Raw genomic sequence first — 18531 nt, 5'->3', positions numbered from 1 at the left:
AGCAACAACGGCTCAGCTGCAAAGTGGTATGCCATACAAGCTCATAGAACGGGATTGCCGACACTGAAGCGTGTAAAAATCGTCTGTCCTCGGTTGCAACACTCAGTACTGACTTCCTGCCTCTGGAAGCAATGTCAGCACAATAACTGTTCGTCGGGAGCTTCATGAAATGGGTTTCCATGGCTGAGCAGCTGATCACCATGCCCAATGCCAAGCATTGGCTGGAGTGGTGTTAAGTTTGCCGCCATTGGACTCTGGAGCAATGAAAATCTGTTATCTCGCGTGATGAATCAAGCTTCATCATCTGGCAGTCCAACGGACTAATCTGGGTTTGGTGGATGACAGGAGAACGCTACCTGCCCGAATGCATAGTGCCAACTGTAAAGTTTGGTGGAGGAGTAATAATGGTCTGGGGCTGTTTTTCATGGTTTGGGCTAGGCCCCTTAGTTGCAGTGAAGGGAAGTCTTAACCCTACAGCATACAATGACATTCAAGACAATTCTGTGCTTCCAACTTTGTGGCTACAGTTTGGGGAAGGCCCTTTTCTGTTTCAGCAGGACAATGCCCCATGCACAAAGTGAGGTCCATACAGAAAGGGTTTGTCGAGATCGGTGTGGAAGAACTTGACTAGCCTGCACAGAGCCCTGACCTCAACCCCATCGAACACCTTTGGGATGAATTGGAACCCCAACTCAGGAACCCCAACCCAACCAGGCCTAAATACCCAACATCAGTGCCCGACCTCACTAATGCTCTTGTGGCCAAATGGAAGCAAGTCTCCACAGCAATGTTCCAACATCTAGTGGAACGTCTTCCCAGAAGAGTGGAGGCTGTTACAGCAGCAAAGGGGGGGACCAACTCCATATTAATGCCTAATGATTTTGGAATGAGCTGTTCGAAGAGCAGGTGTCCACATACTTTTGGTAATGTAGCTTTGAATGTTGTCTGTGTTCTGTGTTTTGGATTGTTTTATTGTTTTTTTATGCGCCTTGTGAGAAAAGTGCTTTACAAATTAAATGTATTATTATTATGATTCAAACCTTGCTCAACTTTTTTCCATTCACAAAACATAAACTGCTGCCTCAAGACCAACCAACCAAAATAGTAAATGTCTGAGGGGTGACAAATAAAATAATAAAATAAAAAGCGGAATTGAGTAGGACTGTGTGGTATAAAAGCACAGAATGCCAGTAGCTGCCTCGCGCTTTAAAGTGGGTAAAGAATTTCTAATCAATCAAATTCATTGTGGTATAGTATTGAAGGGATCAAATTTAGTCCATTTTACACTGGGGTGTAAAACTAGGAACCAAACAGAAGCAAATTAAACGGGAGGAACCTACCTGAATTTGTCCAAAAGAAACTCATTTTCGGTGCAAGGTTGCCTACATTTAAGCATAACCTTTCTGGTCAAACATTTGGGGAATGGTGAGAGGACACCACATTCTATAAGCCTACTCACTACATGTAATTGTGATTGAAAGTATTTGTTCATCTTATCAATCACCTTTTAAATATGAATTTTGAGGTGTGGATTTCCCATACGGATTTCCACATTAACATTTGCGGACAGTGTTCTGTGTTGCTGCCCTCAAGTGTTCAGCGTTCAGATGGTTTCGTGATAATCTGGCGCCACCATGTGGAAGAAATTAGTAGAACCCATAGACAAAGAACCTACTTTTTCTGTCCCCTTTGCGATGCCGTAGCCAGTGTTAATGGCACGATGATAGAAAAGGAGAGCTTAAAATATAGTATTTTGTCGGAAACCAGCTTTAAACAGCATCAGTGCCTCGCTTTGCACTGGAGAGGGCTTGCAGTAGCTCGCGCGGATGGTCCTAGCCGTGGGAGGTACATGGATGGGATGATCCACATGTTGACTAATGGCTGTTCTGAAAAACAAAATGTATTTAGCTAAAGAGATGACATCAAATGATACATCCCAGAAGATCATCACAGCGCGGTGACTAGCGCACTCTCCATTGTGTGCAGCAGAATGTCTCCACGGGTGCCGACTCTGCTGTCCAGACTGTGGCTGTCCTTGGTTCTGTCTTGTGCTGCTAGGTCGATGTGGCAAGCCTGTGACAATGGGAAGGTACACTGTGAATCATTCTAAGACTATTTTATACTGACATATATGTCACTTCACTTGACTTTGTATTGCCTGCTTCAAATATAATTGTTAGACGATCTGAACAACGACCACGAAGAAAAGCAATGGCATGATTAATATATGTGCCATCGATTGTATGTTTACCACTCCAGACAGCAAGCAAACTGTGGCAGTTTTGTGTCTGTATAATGTGTTTTCTGTGACTGACAGCTCTTGCTGGGGAGAGACCTGCCCCGGTCAGCTGTATGGAGCTGTCCTGTGATTTCCTGGCCAGAGTCTACTACCCAGGTAACCATGGAGCTAACCACTTAACCTATTGAACCGCTGTTCCACATAACACACAGACCAACTGGTAGTAAACTACTGTAAGCATGAGTTACATGTAAACTTGAGCATTTCTGATTATGTCGCCTATTTATCTTTTGCACTTGGCTTCATATTGTGCCGTTTGTTGTGTGCATTTCCCCGAGCAAATCCGTTGCTAGAACACGGTGCAAACCAGGTCTCTCTCCTCTGTTTGCAGAAGATTCCTAGCATTGAGACAGAGTATCCCCCACAGGTAAATCAATCAACTTGTCAAACAGCACAATGAGCTAGCATTATCTTTCGTTGTGAACACATTCTTTCCAAACCCTTAGTGTAGCTATTACTGATGGTGATAAGTATTTGGAGCAACTGATTCTTTACACAAAAATACTACTCCTGGGCCCTGTTCTGCAGGGCACAGCATTGCAGAATGTTCACGTAGAGATGTATTGTGTAGAACTCAACATGCCTCTCTGACATGTAGAATGGGAAATCACGCCTGGTCTCTTCGTGACATTTGTATCTGATACATATGTCTGCCCTCTTTTCCTGTCTGATCTCAGTCGATTGAGCACGTCTGCATGGACACACCCATCACCTACAATCACACTATCCCCAACAGGTAAGATGCTGCAGACACACACACACACACACACACACACAAGTGTTACATCACCAAGTACGCAAAATACACACTCACCTGGGAACCTATGTAAAGAGCCAAATACATTTTCTGGGCAAGTGACAACCATAAATAGAAACAGCTCCTGACTTGCATGATGGACAAGTGCCTCTGAGAGCTTAATATCGGGGCCTCCCGGGTGGCGCAGTGGTTAAGGGCGCTGTACTGCAGCGCCAGCTGTGCCACCAGAGACTGGGTTCGTGCCCAGGCTCTGTCGTAACCGGCCGCGACCGGGAGGTCCGTGGGGTGAAGCACAATTGGCCCAGCGTCGTCCGGGTTAGGGAGGGTTTGGCCGGAAGGGATATCCTTGTCTCATCGCGCACCAGCGACTCGTGTGGCAACTAAGGTTGCCAGGTGCACGGTGTTTCCTCCGACACATTGGTGTGGCTGGCTTCCGGGTTGGATGGCGCTGTGTTAAGAAGCAGTGCGGCTTGGTTGGGTTGTGTATCGGAGGACGCATGACTTTCAACCTTCGTCTCTCCCGAGCCAAACGGGAGTTGTAGCGATGAGACAAGATGGTAGTAAAATAAAAAAGAGATTAATGTCGATTCCTGTGTTGCGTTCCATTTACTATCCTGTCATTATGTGGGTGGTTTGTGTAGTGGTGCTCACCGGACTGTAGGGGCAGAGAGTGGAGAGTACCTGTACTGCCCCCCTCAACGCTGGCTCAACAACCTGCAGGTAACCACTAAAACCATGACCACACAACCAACCAACCTCAGAGATAGCTAATATTTTTTCATTAGTCTAGTATTGCCATAACTGATTGTCCAACTCTAATCAGCCTCTACTGGTGTGTGTGTGTGTGTGTGTGTGTGTGTGTGTGTGTTTGCAGCATGGAGCAACAGTGTTGCTGTACCATCCGTGTGCTCCTGTTCGTCAGCGTGACCTGCTGTCTGTCCTGGGCCACTGCTGTCTGTCTGACTACATCATAACGCCACACCCTGACCTCAGCAAACACAGAGTGAGTGAGTCACACACACACACACAAAATACAGTCTTAAAGGAAACATTACCTTTACATACACTAAGATATCAGTAGAAGTAATTTACCATCTACTCTGTACTAGCTTGTGAATGAACTGATATCCCAATAGAACCATCTCCTTACCAATAGGATTCTAGAAAACCCACAATGGTACTCCGTAGTGGCTTAGTTGAACCCGATTTATAGATTACACTGAAAACAGACGACAACATGTCTACTGTGACAGCAGGGCATTCAATTGACATCCCAACAGATGCATAGACAAAGTTGTGACGGTGAAACAAGAGACCAGAATGTTCCTTCTAACAATGGGGAACACCGTGGAACACATTCAGTGGCATGTCATTGAAATGAGGGTTGTGTTCAGTAGGGCACACAGTTACAAAACAAGGAGGAAAACAAGCGTTTCTTATTGGATAAGCACATCAGTTTTTTTTCTCCATTTGGTGCCTACTGAACATGACCCTGTGGGGACTGAATCTCTCCTGTTGAAGCCGTTAGCGCTGGTGTCCTGGGGTCGCACTCTGGAGCTGTCCCAGGTGACCACTCCGGAGGTCTGTGATTGGCTGCAGTTGACAGCGGCACACGGTAACAGTGGCGATGTGGGTCCAAACAGGAAGTATAACTTGCTGTTGACCCATCCTGCGGATCACAAACACGCATACCCAAAGAAGGTGAGCCAGAAGAGAGAGGAGAGGGCACTGCATGTTTGAACATTTGAAAGGCAGTGTAACGCAGTCGTATTCAAACTTTTTAAGTGGGGACCACATTTTGTTTGGCCAGAATTTCTGGGGACCCCATTCCACCCCAAATCTAATGAAACAACCGTCAAATCTGTACATTTTGATTTTCACATCCACAAATTAATTTCAATTCATTACATTTTTATCTCTCTTATCCACATTAAAAGAACCAATGTACATAAAAATACTCTGAAAATATATACATTTTAGGTATTTGGCGAACCCACTAGAATTTTCCCACAACCAGGGTCGCGACCCCGACTTTGAATAGCACTGGTGTAAAGTAACATGATGTCCCGATGCTGTCGTTTGCTGATTTGACTGTATGATTTACTGAGTGTGCCTATTTGTTGACCATCACCAGTCTCTGAAGCAGTGCTGTGAGGAGACCCTCACTCTGCTGCTGGATGGACGGTTGGAGGTGACAGACTGGAGGAGAGGGAGGGTACGCAAGAGCCGAGCTGCACTCTGGAACGAGGGGAGGGAGAAAGAGAGCCGGACCACCGTGTTGCCGTCTCTAGCAGTCACCAAGACCAACAGGACTACCCTGAACAGACCTGAAGCACAGGGCCCAGCCATAGTGAGGGCTACACAGAGAGATACGGACCCTCTAGCAGTCACCAAGACCAACAGGACTACCCTGAACAGACCTGAAGCACAGGGCCCAGCCATAGTGAGGGCTACACAGAGGGATACGGACCAAGGACTCAAAGTGACTCAACCTCGCCGCAGAGAAAATTACACGGATGACAAAGAGCCCCGAGGGAAAGTGAGAGAAACAGACCGGCTGAACCAGAACGAAGCAGAGGACAAGAGGCAGAGCGGGAAACCGCGAGACATCCAGGGGAGAGGGGTGAAGAGCATCAGACGCGAGGGAGAGAGACGGCCCCGTAACTCTCCAACCGAGAGGGAAAAGGCTCTGTCTCAGAGTCGGCGTAAGCAGTTGGCTGTCACACAGGCGAACAGCCAGGACAGGAAAGCAGGCTGTGATGGTAGGGTGGGCCACAGCGAGTGCACTGAGACCGTAGCTCCGCTAGGGGGCACGGCGGCTGGACCCGGTGACAGGATGCTGCCCACTCCACGGACAGACGAGGCGGTGTGGGCGGCGGCGGCGTTGTGCTTCCTCCTGGTGCTGCTGGCACTCTCCATGCTGCACACCCGCCTTTACCGCCAGTGGCGAACAACGCCCAGCATGTACTGGCATGACCCCAAGCAGGACTACGACAGCGTGGCAGGTGGGTTCATTTGGACTTAAACACCCCCCCAACACACACCTCTTAGGGCCGTATAAAATCCGCGTTTCATAGAATGTGGACGGAAGTACAGAATGCAGACATTAAAACGGAATTCAACCATATAAAACTAATGGATTGAACTTATTAGAGCGTTTATTCATTTGCCTAAGATTAACATAATACAACAACATAATACATCAGTGATTCGTATTTACCTGAAACGGCACAGGAATGCCTGTGTGTGTGTGTGTGGGGGTATTGTGCGCATGTACAATATGTCTACACCAAAAATATGAACTCATCACGAGGGGCCATAGTTGCTCGCGGGTTTGCATATCCACATCCATACCCCCTCCCAACACACGCACCCACATTGTGAGCAAAACATTTAAATGACCCCCCTCTTGACAGTGGAGGTAGTTTTGGTGTTCATTTCAGGTAAATCAACACATTTTGCCATGGGGTGGAGAGAAATGTTTGCAGGGCCTTAAAAAGGTTAAAAAGTCTAGTTGTGTTTTGTGTCTTAGATGTGATCCACAGGAGGCTGAAGATGCCAGGGAGGAGGAAGAGGAGGGTGTCCAAGAGCCGAAGACAGGAATGTGTCCTCCTACCACCCAGCTCCAGCACAGAGGAGGACGAGTAGAAACAGACATCTATCTGTTTATTACACCCATCTTGTCTTTAGCCCTGGGAGAAGGACACTGGGACCTAAAAGCAGGGTACTCCCATTTGCCTAATAACACTGCTCTGTTGAAGAAACTGAGCATTTTATGGATTTTTTTAGTAAGGAGACCCCCGATTCATCTTCTATTGTTAAGGAATATTTTAGTATTTTAACTGTCATACAACACTCCATAGTATAAAACCCCATTCAATCAGATCTCATTCACAATCACCACCAATGATACCATTTCACTACGCATTCAAATGTTCTCGTAGGGGCCGATTCAGACTTAGGAAACGTACGCCTTTCCCTACGCACTTCTAAGTAGTTGGTATTCAGGCTTGCCATATGAAGGTATGCAGCAAGATTTGCGGGTGTGGCGCCAACAATAAATGTAATTCAACCCCAGAAAACACCCACTGGTTGGCCGACAGAATTGACAAGGGAGTTTTTGTTCAATACATTTTCTGTTCATTTATCTAAAGTAATCCCTTTTGTGTTTGGATAGTGAAGCTAACAATTTTTTTATTTTAGGTCAAATGTTTCATATGAGGCAACCTTTAATTAGAGGGTATTTTCATATCTGTTTTACCTTCTAGAAATGACTTCTCCATTTGAAGTATTTGGACAAATTCACTTAGTGTATTAAAGTAGTCAAGTTTTGATCCCATAATCCTTTGCACTCAATGACCACATCGAGCTTGTGACCCTACAAGCTCTTATTGTAGGGAGAGCATATGTTTCTGAACACTTCTACATTAACGTGGCTGCGACCATGATTATCGATAAATCATGAATGGATCGTGAGTAATGAGTGAATTACTAACCTCTCCTGTTATTGGAAATGGTGAGAGGTTAGCATGTTTTGTTGCAGCTTATGTTACCTTCTCACTCATCATTATTCACCATTTGTCTTAATCATGGCATTAATCAGGATTCATTTGGAAGTGTTCAGAAAGAAATGTACTCCAGTCATCCTTCATTTCTCATTGGGCAAAATATAATCTGAAACAACAAAACAATCTGCAAATATATCCAACAAATTGTAGAGCCAGAAGCTTGATGTAGTCACGGAGTTCAAGGAATATGTAGCCAAATACTCAACTTTTGATGATTTAACACTAAGTGAATTCTTCAACATGGGGGACGACGAGATGAAGTGCTTTCCTTTCTAAATGTTTAAAACAGATATGAAAATAGCCTCGAGCTGACATTCTGTACTGTCACCTCATGAATCATGGGATCTGAAATCCTAAATGCTGGAGCCCAATGACAAGGTTTAGCTTCACTGTCCAAATAAATCTGGAGGGGAGCGTAGTTGCTGTTGTAAGCAACGGGCTGTCAGTTGCAGTAGTGGGTACGAGTCCATCAAATGCTGTTGTGTGATGGGGGGGGGGGTTATTTAATATATGATGGCTGCAGTTAATCAAGACATGGACAGAGAGGATTTGTATGTGGATTATTGCTCGTCTACTACACAGCCACACTCCTATGAAGCTATTGGTTGGAAGCTAACCGTTTCAACCACAGAATTAGAGAGATTCTGTTTCTATGCTTTGAACAACCACAGGATATGAATTCCCCGTTCCCTCGCAATTGTGCGAGAAAACGATTGAACATGATGTTGCTATGCATGGTAATGAAAACACTTGGGAGCAGCAATACCCTGTGAGGGCTTTTTATTTAGTTTTTAACTACTGTGTGATGTTTACTAGTAACCCTGTACCAGATGTAGATGTGTATACTCTTATTTACAATACTAATGTATACATAGACTAATGATCTTCAGTCATATCCTACTAAAGTAATGAAATTACAACCGTGAAAACAAAAATCACCATAGTGATTACCATGTGGTTACCATAATGGAGCAGCTGTAGCCATATACAGTGTACAAAACATTAGGAAAACCTTCCAAATATTGAGTTCCACACCTTTTTGCTCTCAGAACTGCCTCAATGCTTCAGGGCATGGACTCTACAAAGGTGTAGAAAGCGTTCCCACCGGGATGCTGGGCCAATGCTTCCCACCGGGATGCTGGGCCAATGCTTCCCACCGGGATGCTGGCCCAATGCTTCCCACCGGGATGCTGGCCCAATGCTTCCCACCGGGATGCTGGCCCAATGCTTCCCACAGTTGCCAAGTTGTCCTTTGGGTGGTGGACCATTCTTAATACACACGGGAAACTGTTGAGCGTGAAAAACCCAGCAGCGTTGCAGTTCTTGACACAAACCGTTGCAACGTGCACCTACCACCATACCCCGTTCAAAGGCACACACACACAATCCATGTCACAATTGTCTCTAGGCTTAAAAATCCTTCTTTAACCTTCCTCTTCATCTACACTGATTAAAGTGGATTTAACAAGTGACATCAATTAGGGATCATGGTCTTCACCTGGGCAGTCTGTCATGGAAAGAGCAGGTGTTTCTTAATGTTTTGTAGACTGTATCTGTCAATAGAAACTTTAGGGCTCCCTTATGCCCTGGTCAAAAATAGTGCACTTGGCCTCCTGCGTGGCGCAGCGGTCTAAGGCACTTTGAACGGTGTTTCCGACACATTGCTGCAGCTGGCTTCCGGGTTAAGCGAGGCCGGGTGTTAAGAAGCAGGGCTTGACTGGTCGCATGAAATTGACCTTCGCCTCTCCCGAGCCCGTTAGGGAGTTGCAACGATGAGACAAGATCGTAATCATAAAAAATAAAAAAAGGTGCACCACATAGGGAATAGTGTGTCATTGTGGATGTAACCATTGAAATGGTAAATGTCTGTCCCTAATAGGCTTCAGCATGTCCAACATCACGTCCTCGAGACCGTTAGTGTGTACGCGTACCAAGTAGTGCACTACTTTTTAGTGTGGCCCATATAACCTCTGCTAGAAAGATTCTTCATGTAAACCGAGGGAATCTGTTGGGACTGAATGCGGAGGATAATGAGCAGCAGTAGTTCTGGCGCTGGTCATTTGTACAAATCCTGATTTCTCAGCTGTTCGCATCTTTCATATTTTGATATGAGGGGGGGGGGGGGCATTTGGCCTGTAACATGCGAAGAGAGAGGGTTCTGCTCCCCTCTCTAGCATCTCTTCTCAACACGTATGGGCCCAGAATTTAATCGAGCAGCTGACAAATGTGACACTTTAGTTCTGGGTTAACCGAGATTATGGCCCATAGGGTTCTGGTCAAAAGTATTGCATTGGAAAGGGAATAGGATGCCATTTGGGACACATATGCCACTACTATGTAATGAGCTGTGATTAAATGTTAAAGACTTCAGACATAAAAGCTAACAACCTGTGAAATCATTCACACCAAGAGGACGGTTAAAGTGTGACTACATGAACCAGGGAGAGAAAGTGAGAGAGATTGTAGTTTGTACAGCTTACCCAGAGACGCTCCTTTGATACGGCCTTTGGCTTACCTCCTGATGAATGTTTCAAGTATCTCAAGCTAAACAAAAAATACATACATTTAAGACAATTTGTTTTAGTTTTTTTATTTTATTAGAAATGTACAGCTTATGAGTTTCCATTACAATTGACCTTTTTTCAATGTTCTACTTTTTACAGTTTTTACTTCTGTTAAAATATATTCTCCCATCACTGATCTCCCAGGTTTGTGATACACAGAAAACAGTACTGGGCACAGAGCAGTGCCACTGTCTGAACAACATGATGATGAGAGTGTGTGTGTGTGTGTGTGTGTTCGGGATGCACATGTGAACATGTGCACAACATGGAGGCAGACTGACATTTCCAACATGCCCACTAAGAAGAAGAGGGAAGGCGTAGCATTGTGCAATAGCCCTTTCCCCTCAGACTTGAGATGAGTTTAGTGCTAACCAGTGGCAGACTTCAGACCCTATTCACTTAACCCTCAGGCCTGGAACCCACCACAACAAGCATCAATAGATCAGATCTCCCAAACACAATACGAACATGTAGCTTAATAAAAAAATAGCATGAAAATATGTTTATATATAGGCCTCTATTCTACAACAGGTTGTCTGAGAGGTAACAGAGGACATTGTAATGGGGAAGAAAGTATTTGATACTGTCCCAGTGTGTGAGATGGAGATAGATAATCAACTCAGGGAACCCAAACAGCTACAACATCACTAAGTATTAAGCCAGACTAGCAGGAGATGTGCAGAGGCAATCATGATTGGAACGTTACATTTGACAATATTTTGACGGGGAACAGATAAAAGATCTCGTCCCCTTACAGGTTCACTAAATGTAGTGAGCACGAGAGCAGTCAGGCGGATTAATGAAACGACGGGACCCCGTGGCTCAGAGAACATGAGTCAAGGTGACATGGAAGCGCTTTCAGGTGTCTAGGATCACACAAGCCTGTGTGTGTGTGTGTGTGTGGCGGGGGTCCAAGTAGTCTCCCTGTTTCAGTCTGTTTTCAACCGTTTAGTTCATAATTAACATGACCCAGATCCGACAAAACGATCACTAAAGTCCTTGAAGCTAAGAAATCAAACTAAACACGTGGAGTGTGTGTGTCACCAAGCGAAGTGTGACCGTTCACTTGTTTTTGTAAAGTATAAAAACAGGGCAGCTTCCCCAGTGCCCCCCCCCCCCCCCACAAACCTACAGCAGGTGCAGCTTGTCATTTTGACAAAACATTTGTTCCCCATCTAGCTAGTCTGCCTCGAGTTGGCATATGTTGAAGAGCGAGCGTCGTATGCATCCCACTGTAGTGCGATTGAGATGATAAGCTTTGCCTAGCGACTGAAGCAGCCAATGGCTGCATAATATATAATATCATCATGCCGCTTCCAGGGATTTTTCTACCTATCGCATGTTAGACCCCTTCCCTACCCCTTTGGCATCTGTTCAACCCCTTGGCTACTGACATATTGGAACATGACAAGTAGGGGGAAAAAATCATCTATAGGAAGGAAAAAGTGAAACGTCACCTGGGAGGAATTGGACTGCTCCAGGACCATTTCACAAGTTAAGTGTTTGTGTGTGTGCGCACGTGTCAAGACCCAGTCAGACAAAAGGGCGAGCGAGTATTGTCACAGCTCTTCCTGGTCCCTAAACAGGAACCATCATACATGAGACGACGTCAACGTAAACATACATGATAATGTAACTCATGACAGTAAAAATACAAAACAATGGGCATAATAATAAATCACAATAATTCCAGTGTAAGTTTTTTTTCTTAAGTCAGTAATTCTTGTCCCAGAGGTACAGGCCAACGGATTGGCAAAAAAATAATAATAATCCCCTAGTCGTTTGTCCACCATGCCAAGACATGCTGTAGTGTACCGGGGGTCTGAGGGAGTAGCAAGGGCCCTCCTTAGCAGAGCCTGGGACTATAGTGGAGGCGTTGTCTGAGAGACCGAGGGGTAGAGCAGGGTGGATCTCTTCCAAGGCCTGGCCCCCTTGTAGGCCACACTGACTGGCCCCAGCCTGCCTCAGTCTCATCAGAGTTTGAGGCGCTGCACAGAGAGGGGTGTTGAAGTAAAAGGACCCCCCCCTCTCCAAAGGAACGATAGACTGAGATCATAGTGAGATGATGAGAGCTGAGCCACTGTGCCCATCTCCCGCATGCAATTACACTCTCAATGGTCCACACTCCTCCTCCTCCTTAGAGTCCCCTCCCCCATAGAGCTGCACTCAGTCCACTCAGGTATAGTATCAAGGGCTGCAGTGGATTCTCAGCTTTGTTCTATTGTCATATAATATTACCACCTGGTCTTCTCCCGCTCTTCATTCCCTACCTTCGACTCCTCATTTTCTATTTATTCATCCTCAGAGATCTTTTCGGTCTGCAGCCAATATATCTTCTCCCCTTTGCTGTCATTTCCCTCTCCCTCGAGATGCCAACCTTCCAAGTGTCATTCATCACTCGACTAGGAAGCTTGGAAATCGAGGCTATCTCCATCCTTCTCCCTCTCCCCTCCCTCTGTCAGTCTTGCAACTCCCCTTGTCTGTCCCCTCTCGACCCTCGTCACTGTTTCTTCTCGCGGGTGGTGATGGTGACCAGCTGCTTGGCGGCTTTGGCGATGTCATAGGCGCACTGGATGACCTGCTGGGTGAGCAGCTGGTAGTCGACGGCGGGCGCTGAGGGGTCCGGGGGTGCCGCCTTGCGACACTCCACCTGGAGGCGGGAGGCGCTGGACGCCAGGAGGCGCAGGGAGCAGTGCACGGCGTCTAGGGCGGGCCGCTGAGGGGAGACGGAGAGAACAGTTAGACACAGAGGAGACAACACTTACTGCCTACAGCTAGAATCTGTATTTGGTCCCAAGAAATGTGCAGTATATATTCTGCTGTTCTATCAGGCAGCCAAAAATAAAATAACACATGTTTGTTGTTTGAAGCAACTTCTTTGGTAATAATAATCACTGTTGGTGGCAGTTTCACACAATACGGAATCTTTAAGGAAATTCTAGAAAGAGGGAGAGCTAGAGCAAAACCTTACCTTGGGAAAGAGAGAGGCCATTTCAGTGACAGCAGAGTGGATCTTCTCAGAGCATGGAACGAAACTAGGGAACATAAGACAACCTCTTGTTACAACCATAGATAAAACATAAGACACATTCTTGTTACCCCCGTAGATACAACGTAAGCCTCAGTCTGACTGTGTCATGTAGTGAGTCTTGTAGTCGGGGCCATACCTGTCGTGTTTGAACTCCTGTGCGGCCCTCAGAAGCTCCTGGATGTTTTTGGTCACCTGCTCCGTCTTGAGGATGACGTCTTCGGTGCAGGGCAGGGTCGGATCCGGCTCACCCCCCTCGCCCCCACCCCACTCCTCCGACTCTCCCCGGCTCTCCTCTTCACTGCTGCGCCCCCTACTGTAGGACACATTCAATCAGTACACTCTCATTAGCCTGCAATTCCCACATTGAGCAAAGAGGTAAGCATCTCTGAAGTAATCACACACAGTAAATATGTCCTTGACAAAGACAAACAGTCCGCCAGTCTGCTAGATGTCTAGGTAGACCCTAGAGCCGGGCCTGTCTGCCCCTGCTACGTGTTGGTGGAGACCCCAGAATGACTCGTTCACTGCCCAGCCACCTGCTCCAGATATCTCCCCCCCCCCCCCCCAGCCTTACCTTAGCGACAGCTCATACAGCTGAGTGTTGTCATAGTCACTATCAGTGCCACTGCCGTGCTTCTCTCCTTTTGGAACCTGTGGACAAACAGAACACCTTATCAGCGTCAAAAGGTAGCAGTAGTGATTCCAAAGGCAGACATCAGTGAGAGTATGGCAAGGCCTTTATTAACCAATCAAAAGCAAGCCATTCACACAAACATTTACACTAAGCCGCAATATATAATCCTCAGCAATGCATCAACTCATATTGGTAAATAAAACAGTGTCAGTCAGTATCAGCTTTCATAAGACGCCACTGAAGGTTTCAGCCGTCACGGTCTGGGGTTGGTCGCGAAGTAGTCTAATAACACTGGAAGTCACAGATGAGCCGACCAACTGTAAGGGAGGGCAACAGCCAGCCAGTCTTACCATGTATCTCCCCATCTCCATGGAGCTAGAGAGGTGCTGTCCTCCATAGGGTGTCGGACCGCCAGGACCCCCCTTCCTCACCTGAAGGATAGACAGAACGGGACAGGAACTCAAGAGAACGAAAAGCAACAGAGGAACCGCAGAAGGAACACTGCCTGACAGAATTTTTGAGTTTTAGTAGGAAGAGTCCAATCAGACACTGGGATGCGCTATACATGCTTGAGCAGAGTCAGCTCAGCTCTGTCCGGGGAGACAGTAGCCTATAATACGTTGAGGTCAAATTCGATTTTTGAACCTCGACAGCCAAACTGCCGAGCAACTTTCCCCAGGACAGGTTTATACTGAAAATGTGTACGGCCCAAGTTGACTGGAATTCAAAAGGAAATGTGTGAGTCTTGAGCTAGGTCCTGCCAAGTAGTTAGTGAGTCACTATCCCAGAACAGCTCACACACGGAGTACATCATTAACATTACCAGACACACAAACATACTGTCTGACATACACAGGAGAAGACAGAGGAGCCGGTTAACTTTCATTAGCTTGCCTCAAATCACGTCTCCTCGCTAGTCACATTCACAACAGATGTATTCATAAAGCATCTCTGGGTAGAAGTGCTGATCTAGGATCAGTTTAGGCTTTTAAAATTACAAGAAATAAGGGGGCGGGGGGTCCCTGATCTTGGATCAGCCATCCCCCGAGACACTTTATGCAGGCCCAGACAGTCAGCACAATTAGACACTTCTTTAGATACAGCTGGCTGACATAAGGGGCTATGCTGTGAGTTATCCCAGGCAGTATGGCCAGTAGGCCACTCTTGCACTCACTGTTCCCTAGCGGAGAACTAACTTGATGTAGACTGAACATTTGTGAATACTTGTATGCTGGCATATGATACACAAATAATGTCCATAAAATGAAGTCATCGTCATCGGTGCTTTTCAAAAGAGCACTGGGTTTTACCACCGTGTGGTCCAATATCTATTATGGGGTCCAAACTGTACAACTTTTTTTTTTTACCTTTATTTAACTAGGCAAGTCAGTTAAGAACAAATTCTTATTATCAATGACGGCCTAGGAACAGTGGGTTAACTGCCTGTTCAGGGGCAGAACGACAGGTTTGTACCTTGTCAGCTCGGGGGTTTGAACTTGCAACTTTCCGGTTACTAGCCCAACGCTCTAACCACTAGGCTACCCTGCCGCCCCGCAATCTGGGATTGGTACATCGATTTAAAAAAACAACTTTTATATTAAAATGATATACAGTATAGCCATTTTAAAATGACTTATAAATACAGTATGAGCAACAAGACATAAAATTGAAGGAAAAAAAACGTATCTAGATATATCCTAGCATATAGAACTCTAAATTCTATACAAAATAAAAATAAATGTCTTTCAAACTACACAATAAGAAATTGTGCATTTGCTAATTGCTACGCTGTAATGCCCTACAAAATACAAAATAAAAAGAAACACGGAAAAATGCACAGATAAACCAAACTGAATTGGGATTTTGCATCACCCGCATGAATAATGGATTGTAAAGGTTGAAGGCAACAATGAGCACAACAAAAGACAGACAGGACAGACAGATGGAAGTGCCCAGAATACGAGCAACAGATAGACAGAGACACGAGTCAGGACAGATAGAGAGACACAGACAGACAGACTGACTTTACCTCCTGGCTTCCTATTCAAGTTCCACACCAGTCGAAGTGTCTGGAAGCAGGGGTGAGTGTGTGTGTGTGTGTGTGTGTGTGTGTGTGCGTGTAGGTAGTGCATTAGCTTAGAGCGCCTCGGACCACAGATCATTGGCCGTCATTTTCTGATCATTTCCACATGTTGAATTGCCACTGTTTGTCAACACACCCAGCAGTTGACCCACTCGTGTAAGTCAGCCTGCCCTAGGCTCCACTGTGACCGAGTGGGTCAGTGACTGACACAGTGCCTTGAAGGATCCATTGAGAAGAGCGTATGGCTATTGGCTAACGGTGCAGGACAAACCACTGACACTCCTCGTGTTTGAGCTACTCACACTAGAGATAGGGAATGGGAAAGCTTTGAGATACACTCAATGGTGGGAAAGATACCTGCCATCGTAGCTTAAAAAATGATGACATTCTACACTCAAAAGAAACCTCAATCTGAGAGATAAACTCATGTAACGTGAGTGGAGGAGAAGAGTCACAGTGTCAAAGTCTCTGTATTTGTGTGTATTTGGGGCAGGTGCGTGTGTGCAGCATCTGGACCAGAAAGCTTTGCACCAGCGGTAGAGGCTGGGGGTCAAAGGGTAGGGGTTAAAGTAGAGGCGCGCTCCACTGGTAAGCGGTGTGTGCATGCCAGACAGCAGTAGAGAAGGTAGGCAGCAGTAGCGACAGAGACGGCAGGTGGTGTATATCACCATGACCACGGCCACCTGCGGGCCGTAGCGCGTTGCTCACACTTACAGTGGGGTGCAGAGGCTGCAGGCGGCCCGTCAGGGAGTCCAGGCCTGGGGAGTGGGAGTGGGGCTTGGGGGTGGCGGGCCCCGGCTCGTACATAGAGAAAGCCTGTCTGTCCCTCCGGTGGGCGGGCACTGAGGACATGGCTAGGCTGGAGTGGTCCCCTCCCCTACCTCCCCCTCCGCCGCCTCTCACCCCCCCATGCCAATGTGCCGGGCTGCCTCCTCCCCCGCCTCCCAAACCGCCAGCTCCCCCTCCTCCGACGACCTGGCCGCCCCGCAACGCACTGTTCTCCGTCTGCATCCGCGAGATCTACGGGGAGAGGTGGGGACGGGGGAGGAGGGTCACCTTAATGTGTCAAAGGTCACATGGACAACCATCCACATACACAGGTACTGTACAGGGAGCTTCATTTAGCTAACCACATACTAGATATGGATGGAGGTAAGATTATAAATGGGGATCAAGGGAGTCTATAGGCCTTCTATAGTCTATACTGATGGGTGGATATAAGGGGGTAAACTGGCTAGTCTGTGGATGGGTATAACTACAGTGCATTCCAAATGTATTCAGACCCCTTCTCTTTTTCCACATTATTAAGTTACAGCCTTATTCTAAAATGGATAAAAAATGTACAAAATCCATCAATCAATCTACATAGAATACCCCATAATGACAATGCAAAAACAGGTTTTTAGAATTTTTGCAAATGTATTACAAATAAAAAACTGAAATACCTTATTTATATAAGTATTCAGACCATTTGCTATGAGACTCGAAATTGAGCTCTGGTGCATCCTGTTTCCATTGATTATCCTTGAGATGTTTCTACAATTTGATTGGAGTCCACCTGTGGTAACCAGGCCATGGGGTCGAAGGTATTGTCCGTAGAGCTCCGAGACACGATTGTGTCGAGGTACAGATCTGGGGAAGGGACCAAAAAATTCCTGCAGCATTGAAGGTCCCCAAGAACACAGTGACCTCCATCATTCTTAAATGGAAGACGTTTGGAACCACCAAGATTCTTCCTAGAGCTGGCCGCCCGGTCAAACTGAGCAATTGGGGAAGAAGGGCCTTGGTCAGGGAGGTGACCAAGAACCCGATGGTCACTCTGACAGAGCTCCAGAGTTCCTCTGTGGAGATGGTTGCCCTTCTGGAAGGTTCTCCCATCTATGCAGCACTCCACTAAATCAGGCCTTTCTGGTAGTGGGCAGACGGAAGCCACTCCTCAGTAAAAGGCACATGACAACCCGCATGGAGTTTTCCAAAAAGGAACCTAAAGGACTCTGACCATGAGAAACAAGATTCTCTGGTCTGATGAAACCAAGATTGAGCTCTTTGGCCCGAATGCCAAGCGTCACATCTGGATGGAACCTGGCACCATCCCTACGGTGAAGAATGTGGGGGCAGCATCATAACGCTGTGGGGATGTTATTCAGCAGCAGGGACTGGGAGACTAGTCAGGATCAAGGGCAAGATGAACAGAGCAAAGTACAGAGAGATCCTTGATGAACACCTGCTCCAGAGCACTCAGGACCTCAGACTGGGGCCAAGGTTCACATTCCAACAGGACAACGACCCTAAACACACAGCCAAGACAACGCAGGAGTGGCTTCGGGACAAGTCTCTGAATGTCCGGAATCCGATCAAATATCACTGGAGACCTGAAAATCGATGTGCAGCGACGCTCCCCATTCAACCTGACAGAGCTTGAGAAGAATGGGAGAAACTCTCCAAATACAGGTGTGCAAAGCTTATAGTGTCATATCCAAGAAGACTCAAGGCTGTAATCGCTGCCAAAGGTGCTTCAACAAAGTACTGAGTAAAGGGTCTGAATACTTATGTAAATGTGATCTGTTAGTTTTTTTATATACATTTGCCAAAAAA

The 18531-nt window shown here is 46.4% G+C and overlaps 2 protein-coding genes across 5 annotated transcripts in view; one reads left to right on the top strand and one right to left on the bottom strand.

The window, feature by feature from the left end:
- The first annotated feature begins 1700 nt into the window (after positions 1-1700).
- LOC115141608 (uncharacterized) lies at positions 1701-10198 on the top strand. Of its 2 annotated transcripts, none has more exons than XM_065000236.1 (9): positions 1701-2089; positions 2318-2395; positions 2634-2666; positions 2977-3035; positions 3698-3776; positions 3931-4059; positions 4578-4757; positions 5191-6061; positions 6589-10198. In XM_065000236.1, exons 1-9 carry the CDS (start codon positions 1991-1993, stop codon positions 6702-6704), a joined length of 1644 nt encoding a protein of 547 aa, XP_064856308.1. In that variant the 5' UTR covers positions 1701-1990; the 3' UTR covers positions 6705-10198. The 2 variants fall into 2 exon arrangements, with proteins under 2 accessions (XP_064856308.1, XP_029536497.2); XM_029680637.2 differs by having other exon boundaries at positions 2631-2666.
- Positions 10199-18531, bottom strand: part of LOC115141607 (ARF GTPase-activating protein GIT1-like) — a 27948-nt gene continuing 19615 nt past the window's right edge. For 2 of the 3 annotated variants that reach the window (XM_029680636.2, XM_065000234.1), the window contains 6 exons: positions 16651-16956; positions 14204-14284; positions 13794-13870; positions 13356-13532; positions 13160-13223; positions 10199-12904 (listed from right to left, as the gene is read on the bottom strand). In XM_029680636.2, the coding sequence (XP_029536496.2) occupies positions 12689-12904; positions 13160-13223; positions 13356-13532; positions 13794-13870; positions 14204-14284; positions 16651-16956 (921 nt within the window). In that variant the 3' untranslated portion in view covers positions 10199-12688. The remainder of the gene's footprint in view (positions 12905-13159; positions 13224-13355; positions 13533-13793; positions 13871-14203; positions 14285-16650; positions 16957-18531) is intronic. The other variant, XM_065000235.1, reaches the window with a different exon arrangement.

The sequence above is a fragment of the Oncorhynchus nerka genome, linkage group LG14 (assembly GCF_034236695.1).
Source record: "Oncorhynchus nerka isolate Pitt River linkage group LG14, Oner_Uvic_2.0, whole genome shotgun sequence".
Classification (NCBI taxonomy): Eukaryota; Metazoa; Chordata; class Actinopteri; order Salmoniformes; family Salmonidae; genus Oncorhynchus; species Oncorhynchus nerka.
The sequence above is the reverse complement of the archived record's forward strand: the minus strand, read 5'-3'. Positions and strand labels throughout refer to the sequence as shown.